Below are 23,334 nucleotides of genomic sequence, written 5' to 3'. Positions count from 1 at the left end.
GGGGGAAATGATAGTTAAGGCAGATTTTTTTCTTCGTCTGCCATAATAGAATTTGTGGGCACCCAATGAAACCGATGAGCAGTAGATTCAGGACAGACAAAAGGAAATACTTCTTCACGGAAAGAGTGATTGGCTTGTGGAACCTGCAACCACAGGATGGGGTGACAGCCACTAGTTTAATTAGCTTAATAGAATCTCCACATTTAGAGGCATTTGCCCTCTCAATTCCAGCGATGGGGGGCAGCGGGGAGCATTGGCCCTGCCTCCAGGCTTCCTGGGGATATCTGGTTGGCCGCTGTATGAAACAAGATGCCAGAGTAGATGGACCGTTGGTCTGAGAACCAGCTCAGCTCTTTATATGTTCTCAGAGCATAGTGATACACGGGAAGTGGGAAATACCTATCTCTGTCTTCTGGTTCCGTGGATATGAAAATGTTAACTTAGTTTGTGTATTTAAGTATCTTGCGAAAACAGTGAACTATTATGTCACTGGTTCGGTTTGACCACTCTATACCTTTGTCAGAAAGGCAACTCACACATTTAACAGAAATGTTCAGTGGGAGTTACTATTGCAGCTGCAAACAGAGACCGGAAATTCTTCCATGTGGGTTCGCTGCAGCAGTGGCAGTTCTTCAATGTAACGTATGCCTCCTCATTGAATGCGGGGATCAAAGATGCTGAGGCGGGTGTGGTCAACCTGACTGTGATATAATCAGCTCACGCCCAAGCACTGCCATCTAAGCAATGCTTGCAGAGTGGTGGTGATCAGTTCGATAGCCATGGTCATCCACACTGAAAAGCCTTATCCTCAAGTACATTACAGAAGCTTCAATTCTTCAATCTAAACCTGGCCTAAATTACCAAACCTGCCATTCCCAGTGAAGGGTCCCATTTCTAGGGAATGTGTAGCCTCAGTTGCTGAACTAGGACTGGTGTGCACGCTCTACACTAGGAACACTTCGAAGCAGGGGAAATGGGGGAGATCAGGGAAGCTTTAAGAGGCAATCAATAACACTATAAAGCTAAAAGCACATAAAACCACATTGAAAACACGTAAGTGCCTTCTCTACATACAAATACAGTTTTTCAGCCTCTATGCACAGTTCTAGCCCGTATTTTATTGGCTACCAAACTGTGCCATTCTGTAAGAGACACACTGGTCCAAGTCAGAGGGAAGAAAAATTATTTTCTCTTCCACAAAAGATGATCTATTAAGATCTCAGCAAGAAATTTATTTCTGGGCTGTATGTAAAAAGGGCAGAACAGAATATAATGTGGAACTCCCAAGTAGTTGCTAAGCTGTTTCAGATGCCTATCTATACACGGAGTCAGGGCCATTATTTGTTATTTCACGCTACGGGACATTTATTTCCTGGAAACTGAAGGGATAACATTTATGCCCATTCGATTAGCAGGTTGTTTCGAAGGCTGCTTGCCACAACAACTAACACTGGTACACATAATGCTAATAGCAACTGATTTCAGAAAACTCATTTTAGTTTCATGCTCCACACTAAAATAATAGTTAATGAATATATTACATTTTATTCTTTCCATATTCACCTTTGCATTTTTTGGCGTATACCGAGGTACCAGTCGAGACAGAAGGGACCACAGGCCAGGATCATCTGGGTTACTGGAGGAGAGAACATAGCTATACTGAAGGAAACATTTTCTATAGTCGGGCCTTCATATGGACTGAAATTTCTAGGCTAACACCTTCTAACTGACCTTGACAGTTCTTTTAAAATACAACAGAACATTTTTCATACCTAGTGATTTACTAACTGAGGGCATGCTCAGCTGTAACAACTGGTCTTAGAGCAGTTTATGGTACAATTAAATAGTTTAAATCTCGGAAACTGTGGAAGAGTAGTACCTTTTTAAGATCAACCAAAACATCACATAGTAGCAAGCGAACTTTTGGGGACTCTGATTCATATTCTGAAACTGCCTAGTGGATTTGGTGCAAAGAGAGCAGACGTCAAATTGATGGATTTCTCCTGAACACAGCAGAGCTTGTGCCCTTTAGAGACTGACGGCTTCCCTCTGCAGTTGTAGCATTTTTAAAAGATAGGCTGCTTGTCCATAATCCTTCCAAGGGTAGAGAAAGGGGTGGGGCAACTACACTTGCCTGTTTTTAGGACAGGAAAAAGGATGAAGTCTAAGACAGAGAAACAGAAATTCTAAAAGCTCAAGACAAACCTAACAAACTTCTCTGAAGAACAGTCACAGAACTGCTTTTTGTGCAGTGGTCAGAAGAGAACCGAGTTTGCCCCTCAGAGGGGCAGTACTATCTCTCAGGGAGGGGGGATCTGAACACCATTTGGCTAGAGCTCTGGAACTTTCAGGAATTATCTTCTGCACCAGCACAGACCCCTTATGGGAAATTGCAAAGAGACCACAAAGACCTCACACTGAGAAAGCAAGTCTTCAAAGATGGGAATAATAACTTAAAAATCAATAAAACATTTCCCTGGCAAATTGCAGCATCATGGAATTTAACGCTATCTGATAACACAAGGTGATAGATCGTAAAATGGAAAACAATCAAGAACAATACTTTGAACTTAAGCTCATACCCTGCCAGAAATTTTGTCAGTCTTTAAGGTGCTACTGGACTCTTGCTCTTTTTTACTACTTTGAACTGAAGGTTTCAATGCCACTCTATTTAGTGCTATCAACAAAGTTAAAAGAATATAAGTAAAGCAATAAGTTTCCCAAGATGATTAAATTAGTTGCCACTTCAAGGAACAGTATAGAGAAGCTGCTGCAGTATAGAAAATGAATTTCCATGTCACAATATGAAAACCTGTTAAATAATCCCAAGCAACTCGAATAACATTGTGTTCCACACAATGTTGATTTTCTATTTCGCTTATTTACACAGAAGCAATATTTGATATTTATAGAAAAACCTAAGTCCCGTTTGGGGACCAGAGATTAATACAATTGTCCTAACAATAAGCATATATGGTACCCAATAACTGAAGTTTCAGGCCTTTTCCACAACCTTGGCAGTGAGTTATGGAGGACAACAGCCGACCTAAGAATGTTTTTGAAAACCCATTTGTAAAGTAATTAATTCATTTCACAGATATCTGGTACCTCTGAAGTTCATTCATATTAAGTAGGAAATGTTCGCTTGCCCCAGTCTGCTAGACTTTGTAAAAAACCTCGGATACTTTTACTAAGGAAGGGGAACAGCAGTGACATCTGTACACATGAACACATGAGGTTGCCATATACTAAATCAGTCCCTTGGTCCATCAAAGTCAGTATTGTCTACTCAGACTGGCAGGGTCTCAGGCAGAGGTCTTTCACATCACCTACTTGCCTAGTCCCTTTAACTGGAGGTGCCGGGGATTGAACCTGGGACCTTCTGCGTGCCAAGCAGATGCTCTACCACTGAGCAACGGCCCCTCCCCACATCCAGAAGAAAAAGCTTCACTTTTAAATATAGTCCATACAAAGAGCTGTGCAAAGATCCAACTCTCAGATCGACTCAACTGTGGCAACGGGCAAGTAATCTCTTAGCCTCACCGGGCTATTGTAATGCCAAATCACCACTGTGATTTACTTTTAGGACTCCTAATATACAAATGCAACAAAGACCATTCATTATAAAAACCACAGATTATGTACCTGTGGACAGCTTTGGAAACTTGTCTCTGGGCTGCCAGGTTTCTTCCTTGCAATGCATAGACAGCAGATGTAAGAAGGCACTTCTCATAAGCATCATCTTTCCTTTCTCGGTGCTTTAGTAATTCTTTAAGTGCTGCTGTTGCAAGTGTAGCATCCTGCTTCATGAGCCCTAAAGTGCACAGAGCTTGCAGACTTTCCAGATTAGGTTCCTGTAATAAAGAACTGTAAGTGCAACACCATTATCTTAAAGTATACTTTGAAGTATCTGTTATTTACTTGGCAGAGCGTTTACAACATGCCGCAGTTCTGCAATCCAAAGACTTATTTATGCTTCTCGGACAGTTGCACTTCTTCAGACCACCACATCATGGCCTACACACGTTCCATCTCCAATAGGGAACTAACGCCCCCCTTCCCCCATGAAGATGAACAGCAGCTCCCATCATACCCTAAACTGAGAGATACACTTGAAGGATGAGGGCCCTGGAATATAAACATTACAATACTGAAATGTAGTAGGATCTTCCCCCTTAACAATTCCATTTATTTTATCTGCTACTGGTCAGTACATGGAAATAGTTCCCAAGTTCTTCACTTCAAGGAAGCCTCCCCTTACACAATGAGAACAGGGTAGTAGAAAACGACTTTATCTGGCTAGAAACCTATCTATTCTCCCTCAACTGAATAAAGCCATCTGGCCATCTCCAGAAAGAGAGAAATTTCTGGACCGGCCACTAGATTCACTTTGGGATCCATTTATCAAATCTCCACATTCACTTTATAGCTGGAAAAACAGCAATAATTATATTATCTAGGATATTTCCCTGTGGTTCACCAAAATGCTGCCGGTTAACCTCCACAATATTACCGGTAGATATATATTAGATATAAAGAAGGAACTCATACAACAAACAGTATCGACTCTGGGCCATTTCCTCACCTCTAGCTAAGGAGGTGGCTTAATTATTTTAATATTAGACGAAAATGAAACCTTTTTTCCTGTCAGCTGAAGCAATATATTACTCAGCTTTTAGAATAGCCCACATTTCCATAATGCTTTTGTTACAGTGATGTAGTTTCCAAAGTAGTTTACCATCATTCTTGTAAAATAAGTGACTAATATTGTGTGGGATGTGCTCTGTTCCAACGGATGGTTAAAATAGGAACAGTGCAGCCACGATTAACATTCATATTTTCCTTTATCAGGTTATCCATTCCTCTGGGAGAGGAAAAAAGCTGATGAACAATTTAGGAAACTTGTGACATACATAATAATAACCGGCAAGTGTGGCCACATTTGCGAGGATACTTTAATCCACCATTAAGGCATCCACCATTCTCCCCTATGTTAAACAATTAACAGCACTATCAGAAGGCCACGCCCTCTGTTCCGAAGTAGGCGCTCAGTGCTCATGGAGCCATGCGCACCAGGCTGGCACTTGCAGCTATGGAATAGGCACATCTCAGAATGACCAAAGAAATTAAAACTTCAAAGTCGTTCTTAAAAAGCTGTTCATCTCTAAAAGCTTTGTTTTAGGCGTGAGGGCAGTGCCTTTCTCGATAGAGCTACCATTGCAGTAACACCATACTAGAAGCAACCCTGAAACAACTGTCAATGCTTAAGAGGAGAGGGTCTCCCTTAGCCCTGCACTTAGTTTGAGGAGGTCAGTTTACACCAGTGGTTCCTAAAGTGGGCAGTACCACCCCCTGGGAGGCAGTGGGATTACCTAGGGGGGCACTAAGAGACAAGAGGGCAGCGGGTGGGGGGCGCTACAGGTGGGCCCCTTAAACTGTGTGGTTCACTAATTTACAATAGATCAAGCTATGGCACCATGCTGGCAAATTTGGTGGAAACTATCAGAATTTTTTCCCAGACTTTGAACAGCTGGTACCACTGGATCAAATTCATCAGTTTTGTTGAATAAATTTCAACTAAAAAGTTTTAATTTTATTTTGAATAGATGTGCAATTAATTGTTACTGTTTTGAAATTTTATTATTATTATTATTTTCTTTAGTGAGTCATGCAACCCCCTATTTTGAATAATGCTTTTTATAGGATAGGGTAGGGGGCACTGGAGTTAGAATCAAGGGGGCGGTGGCCCGAAAAGTTTGGGAACCACTGGTTTACACTGCAGAAGTTGTTGTTCCAGAGCAGGAGTGAAAACGCTTGCAAAGTCACTTTCTCGTCTGCTCTTGAATGACCCAAATCAACTAGGAGTGAGAAGATCAGAGAAATTTCACCACCACCCCTTTAAAAAAAGAACTGCACGGGCACCCATGCAATAAAGTAAACAAATGTTGACACTGGAGAGTACTAGAATAATTTTTAAAGCAATTAGAACTTCAACAAACACGAACAGAAATTTTAAAAGCATAAGGTGGAATGAAGTGTGAAATGAGCTATCACAGGCACTAATGGATTCCCCAGAACAGCAGGCGGACCTACAACAATTAAAAGTGCAACAGGATATCTTAGAAAATTAAGCATCTGCAGGCCCTAGCAGTTTACAGAATATTTTGAAAGAATTAAAAAGAATTTAAAAAAGTACTTTAATCATGGAGTTAGATAAACACAGTTAACTATTACATACCACTTAAACAAGAGGGTCTTTGCAGCATCCACCTGATTCTGCTTGTATTCCATTATTGCAAGAGCTGTTAGGATACATGCTTTATCTTGCTCACAGTCGGCAAGGGAGAGCACTCTTTCATAAGCTGGTAAAAAAAAAGTTACAAATTCAAAAGAACAAGAGATTAGTGTTCCCGGTAGGGTTGCCAGGTCCCTCTTCACTACCAGCAGGAGGCTCCTCAGCGGAGCCTGAGGAGGTTGGGGTTTGGGGAGGGGCTTCAATGCCATAGAGTCCAATAGCCAAAGCAACCATTTTCTCCAGGTGAACTGATCTCTATCGGCTGGAGATCAGCTGTAATAGCAGGAAATCTCCAGCTAGTACCTGGAGGTTAGTAAACAAAATGTTAGCCTGCTGTATGGAATTAGCAGAAATAGACCAGCAGTTTTGTAAAGCCGATAATATATTAATGTGCATAAATAGCAACCATAGAATAAACAAAAATGATATTGACATTCATATCATGTTGTTGGGAACATACATTGTTGTCCCAAAATAAGGCACAGAGTTACAGATATTTTGGACCATTAACCCTGACGGTGAATTGAACAATACAGCACAACGTAGAATAGCAGACGTTGACGTCTTGCGTAAGTGGCTCTTAATGTCCGTAACTTTGAGGTTCCGTTCTTCCCCTGTATATATATTGGGGTGCGGTCCTTGCTTGACAAGGGTCCGGTTGTCACCCTGTTTCGGCCTATTTCGGCTTTCTTCAGGAACCACTATAATTATGAAATAATAATAATAATAATAATGACAAAATAGTACAAATGTACAGAATGAAAGGCATCTATGCATATAGGGAAATTTGCCTTGTACATTTAGCTGTTACATATACCAAGCTAAAAAACATTGTTAAACTTCAAAATATTGTCGAAGGCTTTCACGGTCAGAGTTCATTGGTTCTTGTAGGTTATCCGGGCTGTGTAACCGTGGTCTTGGACCACGGTTACACAGCCCGGATAACCTACAAGAACCAATTGTTAAACTTCTTCTATAACTTGATAATACAAGTATTAGAAAAAGAAGAAGACACAAATATATATTTACATAAATACATATTACTTACACTCTAGCTGTTCAGTGACCTGCTCTCACATTGGTTAAGGAATGAAGACATTACTGAGTTCTTGACTGTTTCCTCTCAAGGTTGGAATGTTAATTGCATGCATCTGGTACAGACTCTTAAAAATATAGTGTTTATAAGAAGCAAGTCATATCCAAAGCAGTGTTATGGCCATGTGGATATAATGTATTAAAATATGGATGTACTTAGTCTCCTGGCATCTTAATATTGTATCAATGTCCACTTTATTGTTGTCATGTTTAATATATCTCAAATTACAAAAAAGTAATACGTATTTATGTAAATTTATTTGTGTCTTCTTATTTTTCTAATACTTGTATTATCAAGTTATAGAAGTTTAACAATGTTTTTTAGCTTGGTATATATAACAGCTAAATTTACAAGGCAAATTTCCCTATATGCCTAGATGCCTTTCATTCTGTACATTTTCACAAATTCATACACAGCCTTCTGAAACACTTACCATTTCGACTTTCTTGGAAAAGGCCTTTTTTGAAGTATGCTTGAGCAATTCCTACAATATCATCAAATTCGGTGAGAAGCGTTGACAAATAAGCCTGGATGGCATCAACAAAATGACCTAGAGCACTTGTAAGAAGGAAAGAACAAAACCCAATGAAAGTCTAAATAATTCAACTTTGTGTACATTTCAAAACACTGAGTAAGTGCCTAATTATATAATGCAACTTTCAAATAATTATGTGAAAACCAGTTCCATAAATAAATGGTAACTTTGCCATTGTTTTCAATGTGGAGCCTGCTAACTTTACCATGATTTAATAGTTTATCTGAAGAAAATCTACTGTGCCAAGAGCATGATTTTATTCATCATATGCAAGTTCATAAATGTTGTAAAATGTGGCTCATCAATCCAATTTTCAAAACTGCCTTAGAAAACAGGTCAGTAAAGTTTTCTCCCTCATAACCACCCTGGAAAGCAGGTTGGACTGAGAGCGGTCCAAAAATCACCCAGTGAGCTTAATGGCTGAGTGGGGATTTGAACCCAGGTCTCCCCAGCCATAGAAAGGGGGGGGGGGAAACTCAACCAGATAAGTAGAGGGAGCTTAAAAATTTGAGCTATAAACTATAACACAATAATTATATTTACTACAAGGTGTATACTATAGAATTGTTAAAAACACAAGGCATGTATTACAGGCTACATATAAAATTATCAGTTACAAAATTCTTATACACAGTTGATATACATAAATGACCAATACTGGACCATACGTGTTTTGGCCTGAATAGACCTTCCTCAGTGGCCAATTTGTTCATGAATCAATTGAAGAACACATACATCCTCCAAGACAATAACATCTACAGAAAATATATTGCCTTTTACAAGATTCCTTGATGATTTTTTTTTATTTGGGAGGGAACCAATGAGCTCATTCCTGAACCTTGCAGCAACCGGGGATGGCGTGGCCAAGGTGCCGCTGCAGCACCTCCAAAGAACTTTCCCAGCCGCTGCAAGACTTAAAAATGCCTTTTACAAAAGAAAAAAACAGAAAATGGGGAAAATAGCCCCATTGAAAACATCGATGCTGCACCAGGAAAAACACTGTTGCGTTCCTGGGCTGGAGGGGCTTTGGAAGCTGACTGCCATCAGCTCCGCCCCCAGGAATGCCCTGGGAAAGCCCCACCCCCCATGCCAGCAGTGCATTTCTCTTCCAGGATTTAGGTCCCAGAGAGACTGTGGCACTGGAGGAGCGGCATGCAGCTCTGTGGCACCCAGGCACTGATGGAACGGCCCCCACTGCCAGCGTAAGTGTATCTTATTCCATGATAAGAGGCCACTTATGCTGGCAGTAGAGTCACGACACCCTCAGAGAACTTTCAGCCCCTAACCTCAGGAACGCACTGAAGGAATCTCTTATTAATTTTGACCTATTCATCAACAGTATACGCAGCACAATCAAATTTGAAATGACCTTTGACAAATCCAAAGTGTATTTTCTGGATGTGGAAATTAGAAGAATGGGTGCTACCTTGAAAACCGATGTCAATAGAAAGCCTACTGATGCTAATTCCTATTTATCTGGAGATCGTTTCCATCCTTATCATTTGTTTTGTTATAGTTTACAGTTTCTAGCTCAACCTTTGAAGCTCCCTCCCCAGTCATAGCCCAACACTAACCTCGCTATCAAGATAGCTGAACAGTTTCATTCTAAGCCCCTAAGGACTATGTTAGATTCCTGTTTTTCAGTCACTTTGAAGTATCATTTAAGATGCTGACTTTGATTTTAAAAGCCCTGAGCCATTTGGGTTGACTAGTTTAGGGACTGCTCTAAACTTTAAAATTTATTTCAAAAATAAGTGATGTTTCATATGTATCCATCATCTATGAGATTTAAAAGCCACATTCTGCAACTACAATATACAATGAACGAAGGTTAAAAAATGTTGTTACCTCTAAACTCCCATTTACATCAGAGTCATATAGTTGCCATTCAACAACTTAAATTCTGCACACAGGCTGAGATCCCAAAGAACTTTGTAATTTGTTCTTTCCACGCATTAGTGCTTTGAACACAGCTGTTCAGCTACGTGTGGTATCACAGAGAGAGTAATGGACCAGGGCTGGAAAGGCATGGGTTCAAATGCCCCCTTCTACTCTCTTCCCCACCCATACAGATATCACTTGGAAAACTGCTTTTGGAACGGAATTTGCAAAACCCGTTCGTATTATGGCATTGGGGAAGGGGTATCAAAAGAGAAAAGAAAATGTCCCACTGTGTTTCCCCAAGCCCTTAGGCATGCCTCAAATAGTTTTGGGTTTGTTTTTTTAAATCTTGGCTATTAAACAGTAAAATAATCCGTGAAATCAAGTAGTATTTGCCATCATTTACAGCAAGACGATCCACTGTCTACTTGTATGGGGGAGGGGAGCAGAAAATTGCAACAATTATATTAGTGCCAATTGAGCAATCCTTTGTTGCAAATTTAATGGAAGTGTAAGAAAAAAATTCTAGAAAGTGATATAGTTAATACCATTTTAAATAAAGATTAAAATGACTCATCTAAAAAGAAGCACACTTACCACAGCGATCTACCATAATTTCTCATTGCTGTATTGTACTTATCCTTATCTTCAGAATTCTTCAGCAATATAACTGCTCTGAAAAGGGGATAAGAAATAAGATTGTTAACAGCTCAGTGGCTATTTCTGTTCTGTAAAATGTATTTACAAACATTTCTTTGAGAACTGGTCATCTCAGTTATAAGCACTAGGGGTTGAGTTTTGAAATTGGACAGGGCAAAGGACAGCCAGCATGGTGTAGTGATTGAAGTGCTGGACTAGGATCTGGGAAACCCAGGTTTGAACCCCCGCTCTGCCATGGAAACGTGCTGGGTGACCTTGGGCCAGTCACACACTCTCAGCCCAAGTATTTGGATGGGAGACTTCCAAGAAATACCAGGGGCGTGACAGGGAGGCAGGCAAAGGCAAAACCACCTCTGAATGTCTCTTGCCTTGAAAACCTACGGGGTCACCATAAGTAAGCTGTGAGATGACGGCAAAAAAAGGGACAAATGTAATTTTGCTGCATTTTTTCCACTGTCTCTGACAAAGCCTTCTTTGACTGAAGCCGTTTCCAGTCTAAGCCTGTTTAAGTACAGACTTTTAAAAATTATTTTGCTGTGACCATTTTAGCAATCTGTACTGTACCAGGTCAAACCAATAAAAAGATATTTTAAACTAATGTAGATTGCTTGAGTGTGCATGTGGTACTAGCGGACAAAACCAGATAAATATTTAGAATGAGGTTGTTTCTTTATTACCTGTTTAACCTAGTTTACCTTTGGTATGCATTTGCTGCCTGTTTTTTCAGTTGGAGATATTCATTTAAATAACCAAGCATTGTGAAGGCACATGCATCATTCTGGATTCTTTCTGCATGTATAGTAGAGGGAAAAAACCATTAGATTAAGCAAGGTAAAGAAAGTTGAATTATAGCTCTACAAGTGTATGCTGGGTTACCATGTGTGGGTATTGGTGGTGTAATTTGTATCAGCTGCAATTGTTCCTGTATCTCAAATTATTGTGAAGCATTAAACAAAACCACAAGAAATGCTGTTAAAATATACCCTTTATTAACTGAATCATGAAAACATTTCAAGGGCCTTTGGACCTTCCAGTGAATGTCTCCCTCAAACCACTACACTCTATATAGTGAGAGTGCCGCTCTACAGAGTGTAATGGTGTGAGGGAGTCATTTAAAATATCGATTTTGGACTTAACCTGTGGCACACTTGTTTCAAGACCATTGTTCTTTTACACTGCAGAACATAAGAACCCTACAAGTCCTCTTAACCTAGCACCACCTTTCCAAATAGTGGGCAGCTGGACACATCTAGAATGCCTGTAAGTCAGGCATGAGTGCAGAGCCCTGCCCTATTGTCTGCCTTTCACCTGTAATGTTCAGAGGCATGCTTCTTCTGAACAGGGAGTATCCACTAACAGCCATTGACAGACTTATCCCCCATGAGTAGCTCTAACTCTTTTAAAGCCTCCAAGGACAGTGGATCTAACTACATTTTGTGGTAGCGAATAGTGAGACAGTATTGTGCATCCGTTCTGAATGTACAGTTGATCAATTTCATGGGGTGATCCCAAATTCTAATACTGGCAGAGGGAGAAAATGCATCTTTAGATATAAACTTCTATCCTGCTCCTTCTTATAATTCTGAGGAACTGAACTCTCTCATATTTTCATGAGAATGCAAACAAAACATATGGAACGGTTACTGAAAGCAATAGAAGTAGACCGAATAGTTGTAAGTTACCTGTGTATTTGGTCAAAGCGACTTGTGCTGCAACAATCGCGTTCATCTGAAGAATATTGTACCTATACAATTCAGTGTTTCTGTTGGTTTTATCTTGTAGGGTTGAGCATACCCAGTGGGAGTAGCCTTTTGCCCCTTCGGTCTTATTGAAAAGAAAAATATAGTCAATATCTGTATAACTAAGAAACCTTAAACGTTTTAAACCCTAGTGTAAGCACATAGTCCTCCAGTGTTTACAACACACTTGAATCAACAATGTTGCTAGCTATGCTTTAAAAACAAACAAACATTATTTTGTTTACCACTTTTATAAAAGGTTTGTAACAACAGTGGCTCCTGAAAAAAGGACACAGGGCCAACTGCTACTCATTAAAAATGCCAGCATTTTGGCTAATTCATATTTGGATGTCATCTAAACAGCTGCCTCGTCTGATCGAACTAAATACAGCAGTCGTATTTGAGAAGATCCATAGAATTTACCTAATAAGATGACAGTGAGAACATGGGGCTTTTGGGGTTGTATCCAACTTGCAACTTAACAATAGTGATAAGTACTTACATGCATGCTGAGTTCAGTGGTGTGCCTGAAGAGGTCCATGGTTTCGTAGCTACCTACCGTTTCTGCGATGAGAGCCTGTTAAAAAAGCAAAGCACAACAAACCTCCTTGATTTATGATACAAGTTTCACTTGTCCATAGCCTAGTTTCTTCTCACTATGTGCTGTTTAGACACCATCAGTTGTTAAGTTCAAGTATGTCAAAGCTTGGTTTCAACCCCAATTAGTTTCACTGATACCCATAAAGCCAACAACCCAATCCCACAGACTGGTACTCCGGGCATTCAGAATTCGGATGCAGAAGAACTGGCAAAGAATTGGAATCATCACTACACTGGGTAGCTCCCCAGCTTTTTAGCTCTGATGGGGCAAGAAGATTTCCTTGGAATAAGAGGATGCATAGGAGGTTTCCTCGGGGGAAGGGGGGGTGTACCGTCAAGTCACAGCTGACTTATGGTGACCCTGTAGGGTTTTCAAAGCAAGAGATGTTCAGAGGTGATTTGCCACTGCCTGCCTCTGTGTGGGCTGAGAAAGTTGGGAGAGAACTGTGACTGGCCCAAGTTCACCCAGCAGACTTCATGCAGAAGAGTGGGGGATTGAACCCCATTCAACAGATTAGAGTCCTCCACTCTGAACCACTACACCATGCTGGCTCTCTAGTTTTCATCTACCCCTGACATATTCTGCTTTAATTTGAGTGGTGCACGACTCTTTGCGCCACCACAGCTAAGCAAACTGATAGTACTGGATTGCATGTGAGTTGAATACGAATACTGCAAGCTTAACTCCGCACTGCATAAGGCTGCCTCTACTCTGAAAGCGGCTCACCATGACATGAAAACAGCACTAAATTCAGTCATTTTGAAGGCTTCAGTGTTTAAAGAGAGATGGCTACAAGAAAAGGTGGTGATTGCAACAAACTAGAGTTTATAGAAATTGCATGGAAAAAGAGAAGGAACAGAGGAAAAAACTGAATAGCTGTGTTTTTTTGAAGGCCAAGGTTTTAAGCAACCCTGTGCTTATATGCTTTAAAGTGGCGTCCTAAGCAGAACTGAAGTCAATGGGTTTAGAAAGGTAGAACTCTGCTTAGGATTTTCTAGAACAGCAATGCATTTTAATAGAAACTTAATGCTGGTCAGGGGCTGTCCAATCCTGTAGGGACGAAAATCCAAGTCTGAAAGAGGTTAGTTCAGATCTTACCTGCCCAATCCAACATGTCAGATAAGAGGGCTCGAGGGACTGGGCTATTTTGAAGGCTTCGTGCGCTTGCTGCAAGAAAACACAAAACCTTTAACGCATCGGCAGAACTTTGGTGGCTAAGGATGTGACTTAATAGTTACGCAAGATAAAAATAACTGTTCCTTCTCATGCTCCAACCTGACAAGTAAAGCAGGCTGTGATTATCAAACTACAGTAAAAGCTTTGTTATTTAAGTACTCCTAGAGAACGGAGATTGCTGGTTAATCAAATAGGCTTGATACGGAAGCTTATTTTTTTACCCCCTACTCACAGGCGTTTGCAGCAACCAAACCTCACCCCATGGCAACAGCCCCAGCACCTGCTGGGACCCTTCCCAAGCCACGGATATGTCTTATGCAGCAGGCAGAAAAGTTGGCCAGCGGTCTAAGCATTTCATGTAGGTGATACTGTGAACGTCTTTTAGTTACCAATAAGTACTAATAAGTATATCTACATATACAGTTCTATTGTAAGGATAAACTAGAAGAAATGCTAACAGATACAAGACACAGAGTTAAATGAGGCACACTTGATTTTTTGTTAGGTATTTATGTTAGACTGTGTGTGTATGTATTGTGTTTAGTTGTATAATCTTATAAGTATAAATAAAAAATAATTATTTAAAAAAAATAAAAAATAAAAGTGGTCCAGCTGTCCAGGAACAACCTGGCAGAGTTGCCCCCCCCAAAAGCTCAAGGCAGGCTGAGGTAGAAAGAAGCATCTGAAGACGAGGTAATCTGGCAGTACCAGTTGTCAGAAGCCCAGCAATGGCTGGCAGCATCAAGCTGGCTGGCTGGCAAGTAGGGAGTGAGGTGTACTTATGTCTATCAGCAAACAGCTCTGCTGGTTTGAGCGTAATCCTAAGGAAAATGTGGGAGTTTGTCCATCACTAATCGGGAGGGTTGGACAGAATAATGGTTACCTGCCACTTGTCCACATAATGGGGTAGGCTTTGTTTGCAAATAAAGCAACTATCTAAATCACTAGGCTGCCATATTGTGTTTGGGAATTTTTTGCTTTGAAAGCCTCTTACCTTTTTGCATGTGATGTACTACCCTGGCTTACATGTAAATCAGCCAGTGCAGGAAGTGGTGATCCGGCTTTAGGACAGAGCATTAGACCATACCATTTTGGTCTGTTCCTAGTCAAATGTTGTGGACTGATTATAGCTTTTAAAGATATGGTTTGAACAATGGCAAAAATTAACATTATCAAAGATGGTGCCTTCTGACAGGAATAGTCTGGTTAAAAAACCAACTGTGTTTTTAAGTGCCACATAATGTAAAGAGAACTAAGAGCCCTCAAATAATCTTCTCTTGAAATGTGACGGCCAGAAACTAATACCTGTTTCCACCAAAGAGGAGAAGCAACAACAATTAACAAGGGAACAACTTCTCTCAAATAAGTTTTATACCATTGGCCCCTTCATTTCACAGGCATGCAGAGTGAATTTGTCACAGGATGATGGCAACAACGAAGTTAGCAAAAATTCAAACACTGGTCGATAGCTGTTGAAATCATATTGCTGTTTTTGAGAAAGATAGCACAGAAAAAAAATGGTCTACCTGTATGTTGCCACTTGTTAAGTACAAGACTCCTAAATTGGTCCAGGCAACAACATTCTAGACAAAAGAAAGGTTACAGACATAAATGAAATATTCCTGAAGTCTCATTTGAAACAGATGCAGTTATCTAAACCACTTACAATTTGCTCAGCTTGAACAGATTTAATGAAAGCATGTTGGGCAAGGGCATAGTTTCCAACACCTGAAAGAGACAGATTTAAGTGTCACGTCATCTGCAACACCCATTACAGCTCTTAACATTGAAACAGAAGGACAACATTCAAAAGGATCACTTTGAGATATACCTTTGCAAGAGGCCACCACACCCAAGGCATTCCAGTAAAGACGATTTTTACTTTCTAGTCTCACAGCTTTTTTAAGACACTGGAAAAGACAGAGCAATGCAGTGGTGTAATTCTACAGGTGTCAAATTCTTATTTGAGCTTAACAATGCATTTATTTGTAAAAAAAAAGAGAGACTGCTGAAGAGCTTTTTAAAAAATCACCTGTACAGATTTTTCTAACAGTTCGCTGATCTCGCTCTTGTTGCTGCCCGCTGCTGTAAGGTGCTGCGCTTGATGGTAGTAATTTATCCCAAGATCACACCACATGTTCGGTGAGGACATCAGTTTCAACCCTCTGGCATAACACCTAACATAGCATGATAATACAAAGCAAGTCATTCAGATTAGCAAAATGGATTGGGATGACAGTGAACACGTTAATCTGAGGATGATTTCAAAAGGCTGCTCTGTTTATAGCCTCCTGTTTCTGAAGTCAAATGACTTAAACAATATGGGAGAGCATACAAGCATTATATTGAAATGTGGTTCAGTGGGAAGTAATTAGAGACTTGCACATACAATGGATCACAGCATGGATCTGCAAAAACTCTACTACTCAAGAACCGTGAAACCATAAATTCTAAACAAGCACTGATAAAATGGGCAATTATAGCCATTGAGATGATCTGCAACTGTGTAGGAGGATGTAATAACCCCGACTTTCCTTTCCTAGTCTTGTCTTACCTTTCTTTCCTTTGGCACATGTGTCTTCCTTTTATTCATCTTTTGGAACTCTGGCACCTGCTTACTCAAGTCCTGCACTGTCACAGTTGATTTTCCAGACTGCAACTTTGCCAGCTGATGCATACAACTTTAAGTTTATATTACTTTTTCAACCAATGTGCTTCCAAGGCCTGCTAGGCATGAGAATGTATCTGAATTTTAGAGGGGGGACTGAACTAACGGCTGCTGATGTTCAAAGATATTGGTATCTCTCCAAAGCATGGGGATGTGGTGTTATATTTCTATGAACTTTGTTGGAGGAAGGTGCATTTTGAAGCATCTCTTCCAAGTGAAACACTGCAAGTTTTCCAAGCACTCCCACACTCCCATCCCTTTTCATGTTTACAGATGATACCACTCCTGCCAGTAGCAGTAACAACGACCAGGAGAAGGCAGCCAGACAAGTCTGCAAAGCTGTTGGCCAAGGTATAGGCTATATATTACCTTCCACCCAGACTGAGCAGATCACTTTTCTTCAGCACGTATTTATCCACACTTTGACCAATAAGGAATCCTAAAACTCTCACATTCACTTTGGATGGTGAAATTACACACACACTACTGCAAGCATCTCCAAGCAGTTTCCAAAGGCAAGAGACTTCCGGACGATGCTTTGCTGCTCTACAAAATAAAAGCAACATTTCATATAAGCAGGGTTTACTCAACACCTTTTCCAGAAAAGCACTAAAACAGGAACCTTCCAATTAACATTTAAATAAATCTCTTTGCACACATAAATGCTACCAAAATACTACGCAGGGACAAAAGCCTGTGATGCTCCCTTTCTTCTATATCCTTCAACAAGTCGGTCACTAGTAGCCAGGCAATATAGGTTGCAACGAGACTTAGGAGAGATCAACTCTTCCTGGATTGCCGCCTGCATTTCTGATCATCAGATCCACAAGAGTTCCAACATGCACAGAAGATTCATCATTCCTTTAAGTATCAGTGGCTCGGGCAACAGATTGTGTGTGGCGACCAACTCATTTACCATTACTGAACTGAACGGGAAACAACGTGTACCTATCATTTGCAGAAACAAATGCATTAGTTGTTCTACAAGATTTTTATGAAAGGATTCGAAACCTATTTTGCTTATTAAAATAAGAAAGCGAATAATTAAAAATGTACCACGCCTTAAATTGACAACATGAGGTGTATATTTAAATACTAACCGTGCTAAAAAACTAAGAGATTGTTCTATGTAGTCCAGAGCTTTGCCATCCAGATAGTCAGCAAGAGAATTCTTTGCCATCATGAGATAGCATTCTCCCAGACCTGAAGAGAAAATAAACTGTTAGTGTGTTGTAAGGTTGTAACAGATTGGATCCAGAAGTGCCCTGCCACGTGTGGAAGGCATCGTGCACTCACTGAAGACCTGTTTTACAATCTGCACTAGAACGATGCCAAAATAACTGAAGCTCGATCCAAACCTTCCACTTGAACAAAGAGATTGTACAACCTCTTGCAGATGCGACAGCATTATAGTCCTACAGAATAGCACTGCGTTCACATTCTTGCGCATATGTTCATGGAACAGTGATAGCAAGTATTTTCCTTCAATTTATAGTTCTTTGGACCCAGCCCCTTAAGTTAAGCATATGCCTCCCGCAGCTGCTAATGAATTAAAAGAAATCCATGTTTCATTCTGCAGGAAAGACATTTCCAATTGATGGTACTGTATATATATTTTTTAATTTCTTACGTACAAATTGGAAAGTGATGGTAATATTAGTAGATTTAACATTACATATACTTTCAAAATAATTCCAAACTACTGAATGCAGTAAAAAACTGGGAAAGGAAGTTATTTATTTTTATCCCAATTCAAGGCAGAGGACACAGTGTACTTTATGCCTTGCATATACAGACTTTTGCAAACAATGTGTCAATTTTTGCACATGGGAAAAGGAATGGTGGCAACAAGGGAATACTGTACACCATGAAGCACATATGTAAGGGGGAGGGAAGCATTTGGTAAGCAACCAAATCATCTTCTTAGGCTGCAGCTTTTCCCCATTTAGCTACAATACACAGAAGAAATTATTTCTGAAAGCTATTTATGCAACCAAACCCCATATTTAAGGACTGCAGGAAGTTAATGCATAGCTGAATCATAGGACATTTAAACACAATGTTCCTCTTCAAGTCTCAAAAATAAGCTAGCCATTCATCTGACTGCCAATTGCCTATAAAAACTAATGCAGTTTGCTACATTTAAATGCAGTTTCAAGGGGAGAATGATTAGAGTTCAAGCATGGAATTATGTTACTATAGGCATAATTCTGCAATGACAAATATATCATGTATCTGATTACCACAAAAATACATACCTTTCAGAGCAGGGACATAATCTTTCGATTTCTCCAGGATATGCTGATACTCTGCTATAGCATTTTTATATTTTCCTAAAATCTGCTCAATTGCTGCAGCTTTATAAATACTATATATAGACTTGGGATTCAGTTCTCGAGCTTTTCGGAAGGACTTTAGTGCTGTTGTGTAGCCCCCTCTGCTCAGATACGCCTCTCCTAGAGACTCCCAGCAGTTGAAATCCTTTGGATCAGCTCGTAGAGCTGCCTGTAAACTTCATACATTGAGAAAACATAGGCTGTTAATAAATTCATAATAAAACCAGGAGTCTCAACTCTTCTAGTTACGCTTTTCAAAACTTTATGTTTAGAATCATAGAATCATGGAGTTGGAAGGGACCACCAGGGTCATCAAGTCCAACCCCCTGCACAATGCAGGAAATTCACAACTACCTCCCCCCTCCACATCCCTAGTGACCAGAAGATGGCCAAGATGCCCTCCCTCTCATCATCTGCCTAAGGTCACAGAATCAGCATTGCTGACAGATGGCCATCTAACCTCTTCTTAAAAACCTCCAGGGAAGGAGAGCTTACCACCTCCCGAGGAAGCCTGTTCCACTGAGGAACCGCTCTGTTGGAAACTCTTTTGATTTAATTTCAAACCGTTGGTTCTGGTCCGACCTTCTTGAGCAACAGGAAACAACTCTGCACCCTCCTCTATATGACAGCCCTTCAAGTACTTGAACATGGTTATCATATCCCCTCTCAGTCTTCTCCTCTTCAGGCTAAACATACCCAGCTCCTTCAACCTTTCCTCATAGGACTTGGTCTCCAGACCCCTCACCATCTTGTTGCCCTTCTCTGGACACGTTCCAGCTTGTCTACATCTTTCTTAAATTGTGGTGTCCAAAACTGAACACAGTACTCTAGTTGAGGTCTAACCAGAGCAGAGTAAAGCGATACCATCACTTCGCGTGATCTGTACACTATACTTCTGTTGATGCAGCCCAAGACTGCATTTGCCTTTTTAGTTACAGCATCACACTGCTGACTCATGTTCACTGCTTGGTCTACTAAGACCCCAAGATCCTTTTCACACACACTACTGCTCAAACAAGTCTCCCCCATCCTGTAATTATGCATTTGATTTTTCCTACCTAAATGCAGAACTGTAAATTTGTCTTTGTTGAAGTGCATTTTATTAGTTCTAGCCCATTTCTCCAGCCTGTCAAGATCATCCTGCATCTTGGCTCTGTCTTCTACCGTATTTGCTACCCCTCCCAATTTAGTATCATCTGCAAATTTAATAAGCATCCCCTCTATTCCTTCATCCAAGAATCTTTCAGATTGCCATTTTCAAAGCCCACCAAAATATCAAGTGCTAGTTTTAACTTTGTGAATAGTTTCTATTCTAGACAATTTGTGGACAAAGTCAAGATTATTTGCTTAAAATATTTGTATCACATCTTTCATTCTGAAGGGTTCAAGGTACCTCACAAGATACCACCTGATAATACTAATAACAATCAAAACATAAACAAAAAATCCCAACAATCATGTATTACTTAATCCCCCCTCCTCCCAAAATTAAAGACCCTACCTTATACCTCAAATTCTAGTTCACTGCCTCACTCCTCTCTCTGAAGGACAGCAATGAAGAAGGAACCCTTCTTATCTTTGTCAGACCATTTCACACCTGTGAAGTTCCAACAGAGGAGGCGTGGGCAGGGGAGGACTGTAGCAGAGGACCAACAATTAGAGGAACTAATTGGTTCATAAAGGAAAAGATGGAGATCCACCTGCTATGTTTTTTTTTTTAAGTTTAGGATTTGAGTAGCTGGTTTTAAACAAACGCTGAACTGCTTGTTTTTTATTTTATTTTTAAGATTTAGCTAGTGGTTAATTTTGGCAGAGAATCTCTGTTACTATGCATTTCAGTGGGGATGTGCAAATTATAGCCAAGGCCTATTTGCATTTCATCCTTCCTTTTCCAGGGCCCACTCTAAATGCAAACAAGAGTTCAGCTGTGTGAAGGAGTCAGAGGGAAAGGGCAACAATAGGGTGCTGTTGGTAAGATACAGGATGGCTGCAGCGGTTTCTTAATAGCTGTGATATGTTGCAGCATGGTTGGAACAGTAGCATCATCCTATACATGCTAGCAACTCACTGCGGAAGGGGGGGGAGGTTGCATAAGCCCTCTTCTACTCCCTGCAATCCATACGTACAATAAGCAGGAATTAAATTCCAGCATCTGACATAAAAACAGAAGACGTTAAGTTGCTCAAATTTTTAAAAAACTACATGGACATTATAAGGTCATTTGCTTAACTTTCATTTTGCAGAAGACCAATCAAAGCAATCAAAGCAATGATTAATGTCCTTACTCTGCCACTGCTTCTGAATGCTGACCAGCTCTCAGATAATGGAGTCCGCGACGGAGCCAGGCCCATTTGGCTCTCCCTGCACTTGCTCTTTCTGTCACCTCTGTCAAGACGGCGAGGGCAGTTTCCTAACATACAAGAGAATGTGACAAAAAGAGAATAAAAAAATTAAGGTATCTCCAAATGACTGAAATATAATTTCTCAGCATTCCTCTGGGTACAGCACTGTCATTATGGGGATTTTGTATGGACTCCAATCACCACCAGAGGTGATGAACTAAGTTTCATTTGTTAAGGACAAGAAGCCACATCCTTCTGAGGAGGAATACTACTCCCTAAATTTCAGATGTCTGGGGATGGCTATGGTTACACACTGGTAAAGGAAAGGTGATCAGTACATGTGTTGTGGGACTGTTGCTAATTTTAAGTTGATAATTTTGTATGGCCTGCGAATGATGTTATACATATCCAAATGGCCCTTGGCGGAAAAAGGTTCCCCACCCCTACACTAGGGCTTAGGAAGGTTTTTTTTAATACAGGTCTAATCACTGCCTCCTTGAGGATGGGTGGCACAACTCCTGTCCTCAAGGATGCATTTACCACTCCCCTTATATACTCAGCCAGTTCCCTCTGGCAGCTTTTATCAGCCAGGAAGGGCAAGAGCTGATAGAAAACTGTCGGGAGCCATCAGGCGCCTTGGGGCGGACCATCTTAATGGGTCCCCCACCCCCTGCAGAGGAAGTTTAATAAGGTCTGGTTTGTAAACACCCTCATATCACCAGAAACCATCACAAATATTATTTGCTTATACATAATGGGAAAACACCACTAACCTTTAGAGGTAAACTGATCTCAAACAAGATAAAGCTCTCATCTAACACAGTGCAAGCGGGTAGCATACAGTATAAGGGAATGTGTAGCCCCAAAGCTATTTTGGGGAGCCTTAAGTGCGCTTCAGCGTATCACCTCTCTTGCTTCCATACAGCCATGACATGGAAAAGATCTCAAAAGGCCCCCAATTCTTACAACCATCACTGCTAAACATATTTACTTAGAAATCTTCTCCTTTTCAAATGCAATGTATAACAAAGCAGGCATACTAATGCTCTACTCTCCATTTCTAGCCAAACAATCCGTCTATGGGCTGAAAATGGAGATGCCAGAGAGAAGAGCAGAAATGAATTCTCTTAATATTAGTTTATTTTCAAATTTGCTTTGGACGGCAGCAATAGAAAGCAAGGGCTGGACCTCACATGTGAAGCCCCTTTCAAAGTGGGACCACCTCTGCCAGTTGTTCAGGTTGCTTGTTTGCTTTTTCTAGAGATAGAACATATTAAAGGAAAGATTGTCATAAAAGACAGTGAACTGTTATGCCCAGAAGGCATATGGTTGGCTGCAAGATTAGGAAGGGATGGTTGGGTGTTAGTATTAGATTAAGATACCGTAGCTTTCAAGAAATTATGTTCATTTGTTTCCTTGTAAGGCCCAAGAGTAGATTACTTACCAAGAGCATTACAGCCAAAGATATGCTATCTAGATTTCTGTGCTTTGTCTATATCATTACAACTATTTTGATCACTACAAATACATAAAAATATTCAAAATTAGATGTACAGTACCAAGTCTCCCAGCTCCGTGCTTAAGTCTACTACAGCTGCTCCAGCTTCTCCATCCATTCTGTCTTTCTCAAAAGCCTTTTTGTAGCAGCCAAGAGCTCTGTTTTTATCGCCAGCTATGTCCCTGTAGTATTGGCCTAAGTAGTGGAAAGCACTCCCCAGGTAATTGTCCAATTTTGCTGCCTACAAAAAAACACAATAAGCCATCATTTTCATATGCATACCAATAGCTTAGATGAATGCAGCCATTCAGGGCTGTTTGGGGTCAGCCTGCTCAGCCAACTTCTGATGCCCCAGTGCTCTGAAAAGAGCCCCTGTTGACCCCAGAAACTGCCGCTGTTCCTTTCTGCGATTGCCACTGGCTTGCTTGCGTGACTGGCTTGCAAGGTGAGGCACGCTAGCGTGGAGTGATAGTGTGGAAACTGGGCCTAGTAGGCCCAATCCTTACC

The 23,334-nt window shown here is 40.6% G+C and overlaps 1 protein-coding gene across 1 annotated transcript in view; it reads right to left on the bottom strand.

Moving 5' to 3' along the window:
* The window catches only part of SKIC3 (SKI3 subunit of superkiller complex), a 58,558-nt gene that overhangs the window by 13,663 nt on the left and 21,561 nt on the right, over positions 1-23,334 (bottom strand). The window contains exons 14-31 of the mRNA XM_056848651.1: positions 22,889-23,068; positions 21,273-21,397; positions 18,910-19,163; positions 17,752-17,854; positions 17,021-17,197; positions 16,016-16,160; positions 15,815-15,893; positions 15,650-15,711; positions 15,510-15,566; positions 13,906-13,974; positions 12,709-12,783; positions 12,150-12,291; positions 11,163-11,256; positions 10,405-10,482; positions 7,825-7,949; positions 6,239-6,362; positions 3,646-3,867; positions 1,564-1,636 (exon numbers count right to left, since the gene is read on the bottom strand). Coding sequence (XP_056704629.1) covers positions 1,564-1,636; positions 3,646-3,867; positions 6,239-6,362; positions 7,825-7,949; positions 10,405-10,482; positions 11,163-11,256; positions 12,150-12,291; positions 12,709-12,783; positions 13,906-13,974; positions 15,510-15,566; positions 15,650-15,711; positions 15,815-15,893; positions 16,016-16,160; positions 17,021-17,197; positions 17,752-17,854; positions 18,910-19,163; positions 21,273-21,397; positions 22,889-23,068 — 2,184 coding nt within the window. The remainder of the gene's footprint in view (positions 1-1,563; positions 1,637-3,645; positions 3,868-6,238; positions 6,363-7,824; positions 7,950-10,404; positions 10,483-11,162; positions 11,257-12,149; positions 12,292-12,708; positions 12,784-13,905; positions 13,975-15,509; positions 15,567-15,649; positions 15,712-15,814; positions 15,894-16,015; positions 16,161-17,020; positions 17,198-17,751; positions 17,855-18,909; positions 19,164-21,272; positions 21,398-22,888; positions 23,069-23,334) is intronic.

The sequence above is a fragment of the Euleptes europaea genome, chromosome 4 (assembly GCF_029931775.1).
Source record: "Euleptes europaea isolate rEulEur1 chromosome 4, rEulEur1.hap1, whole genome shotgun sequence".
Classification (NCBI taxonomy): Eukaryota; Metazoa; Chordata; class Lepidosauria; order Squamata; family Sphaerodactylidae; genus Euleptes; species Euleptes europaea.
This window is presented reverse-complemented; position numbering and strand designations above follow the sequence as displayed.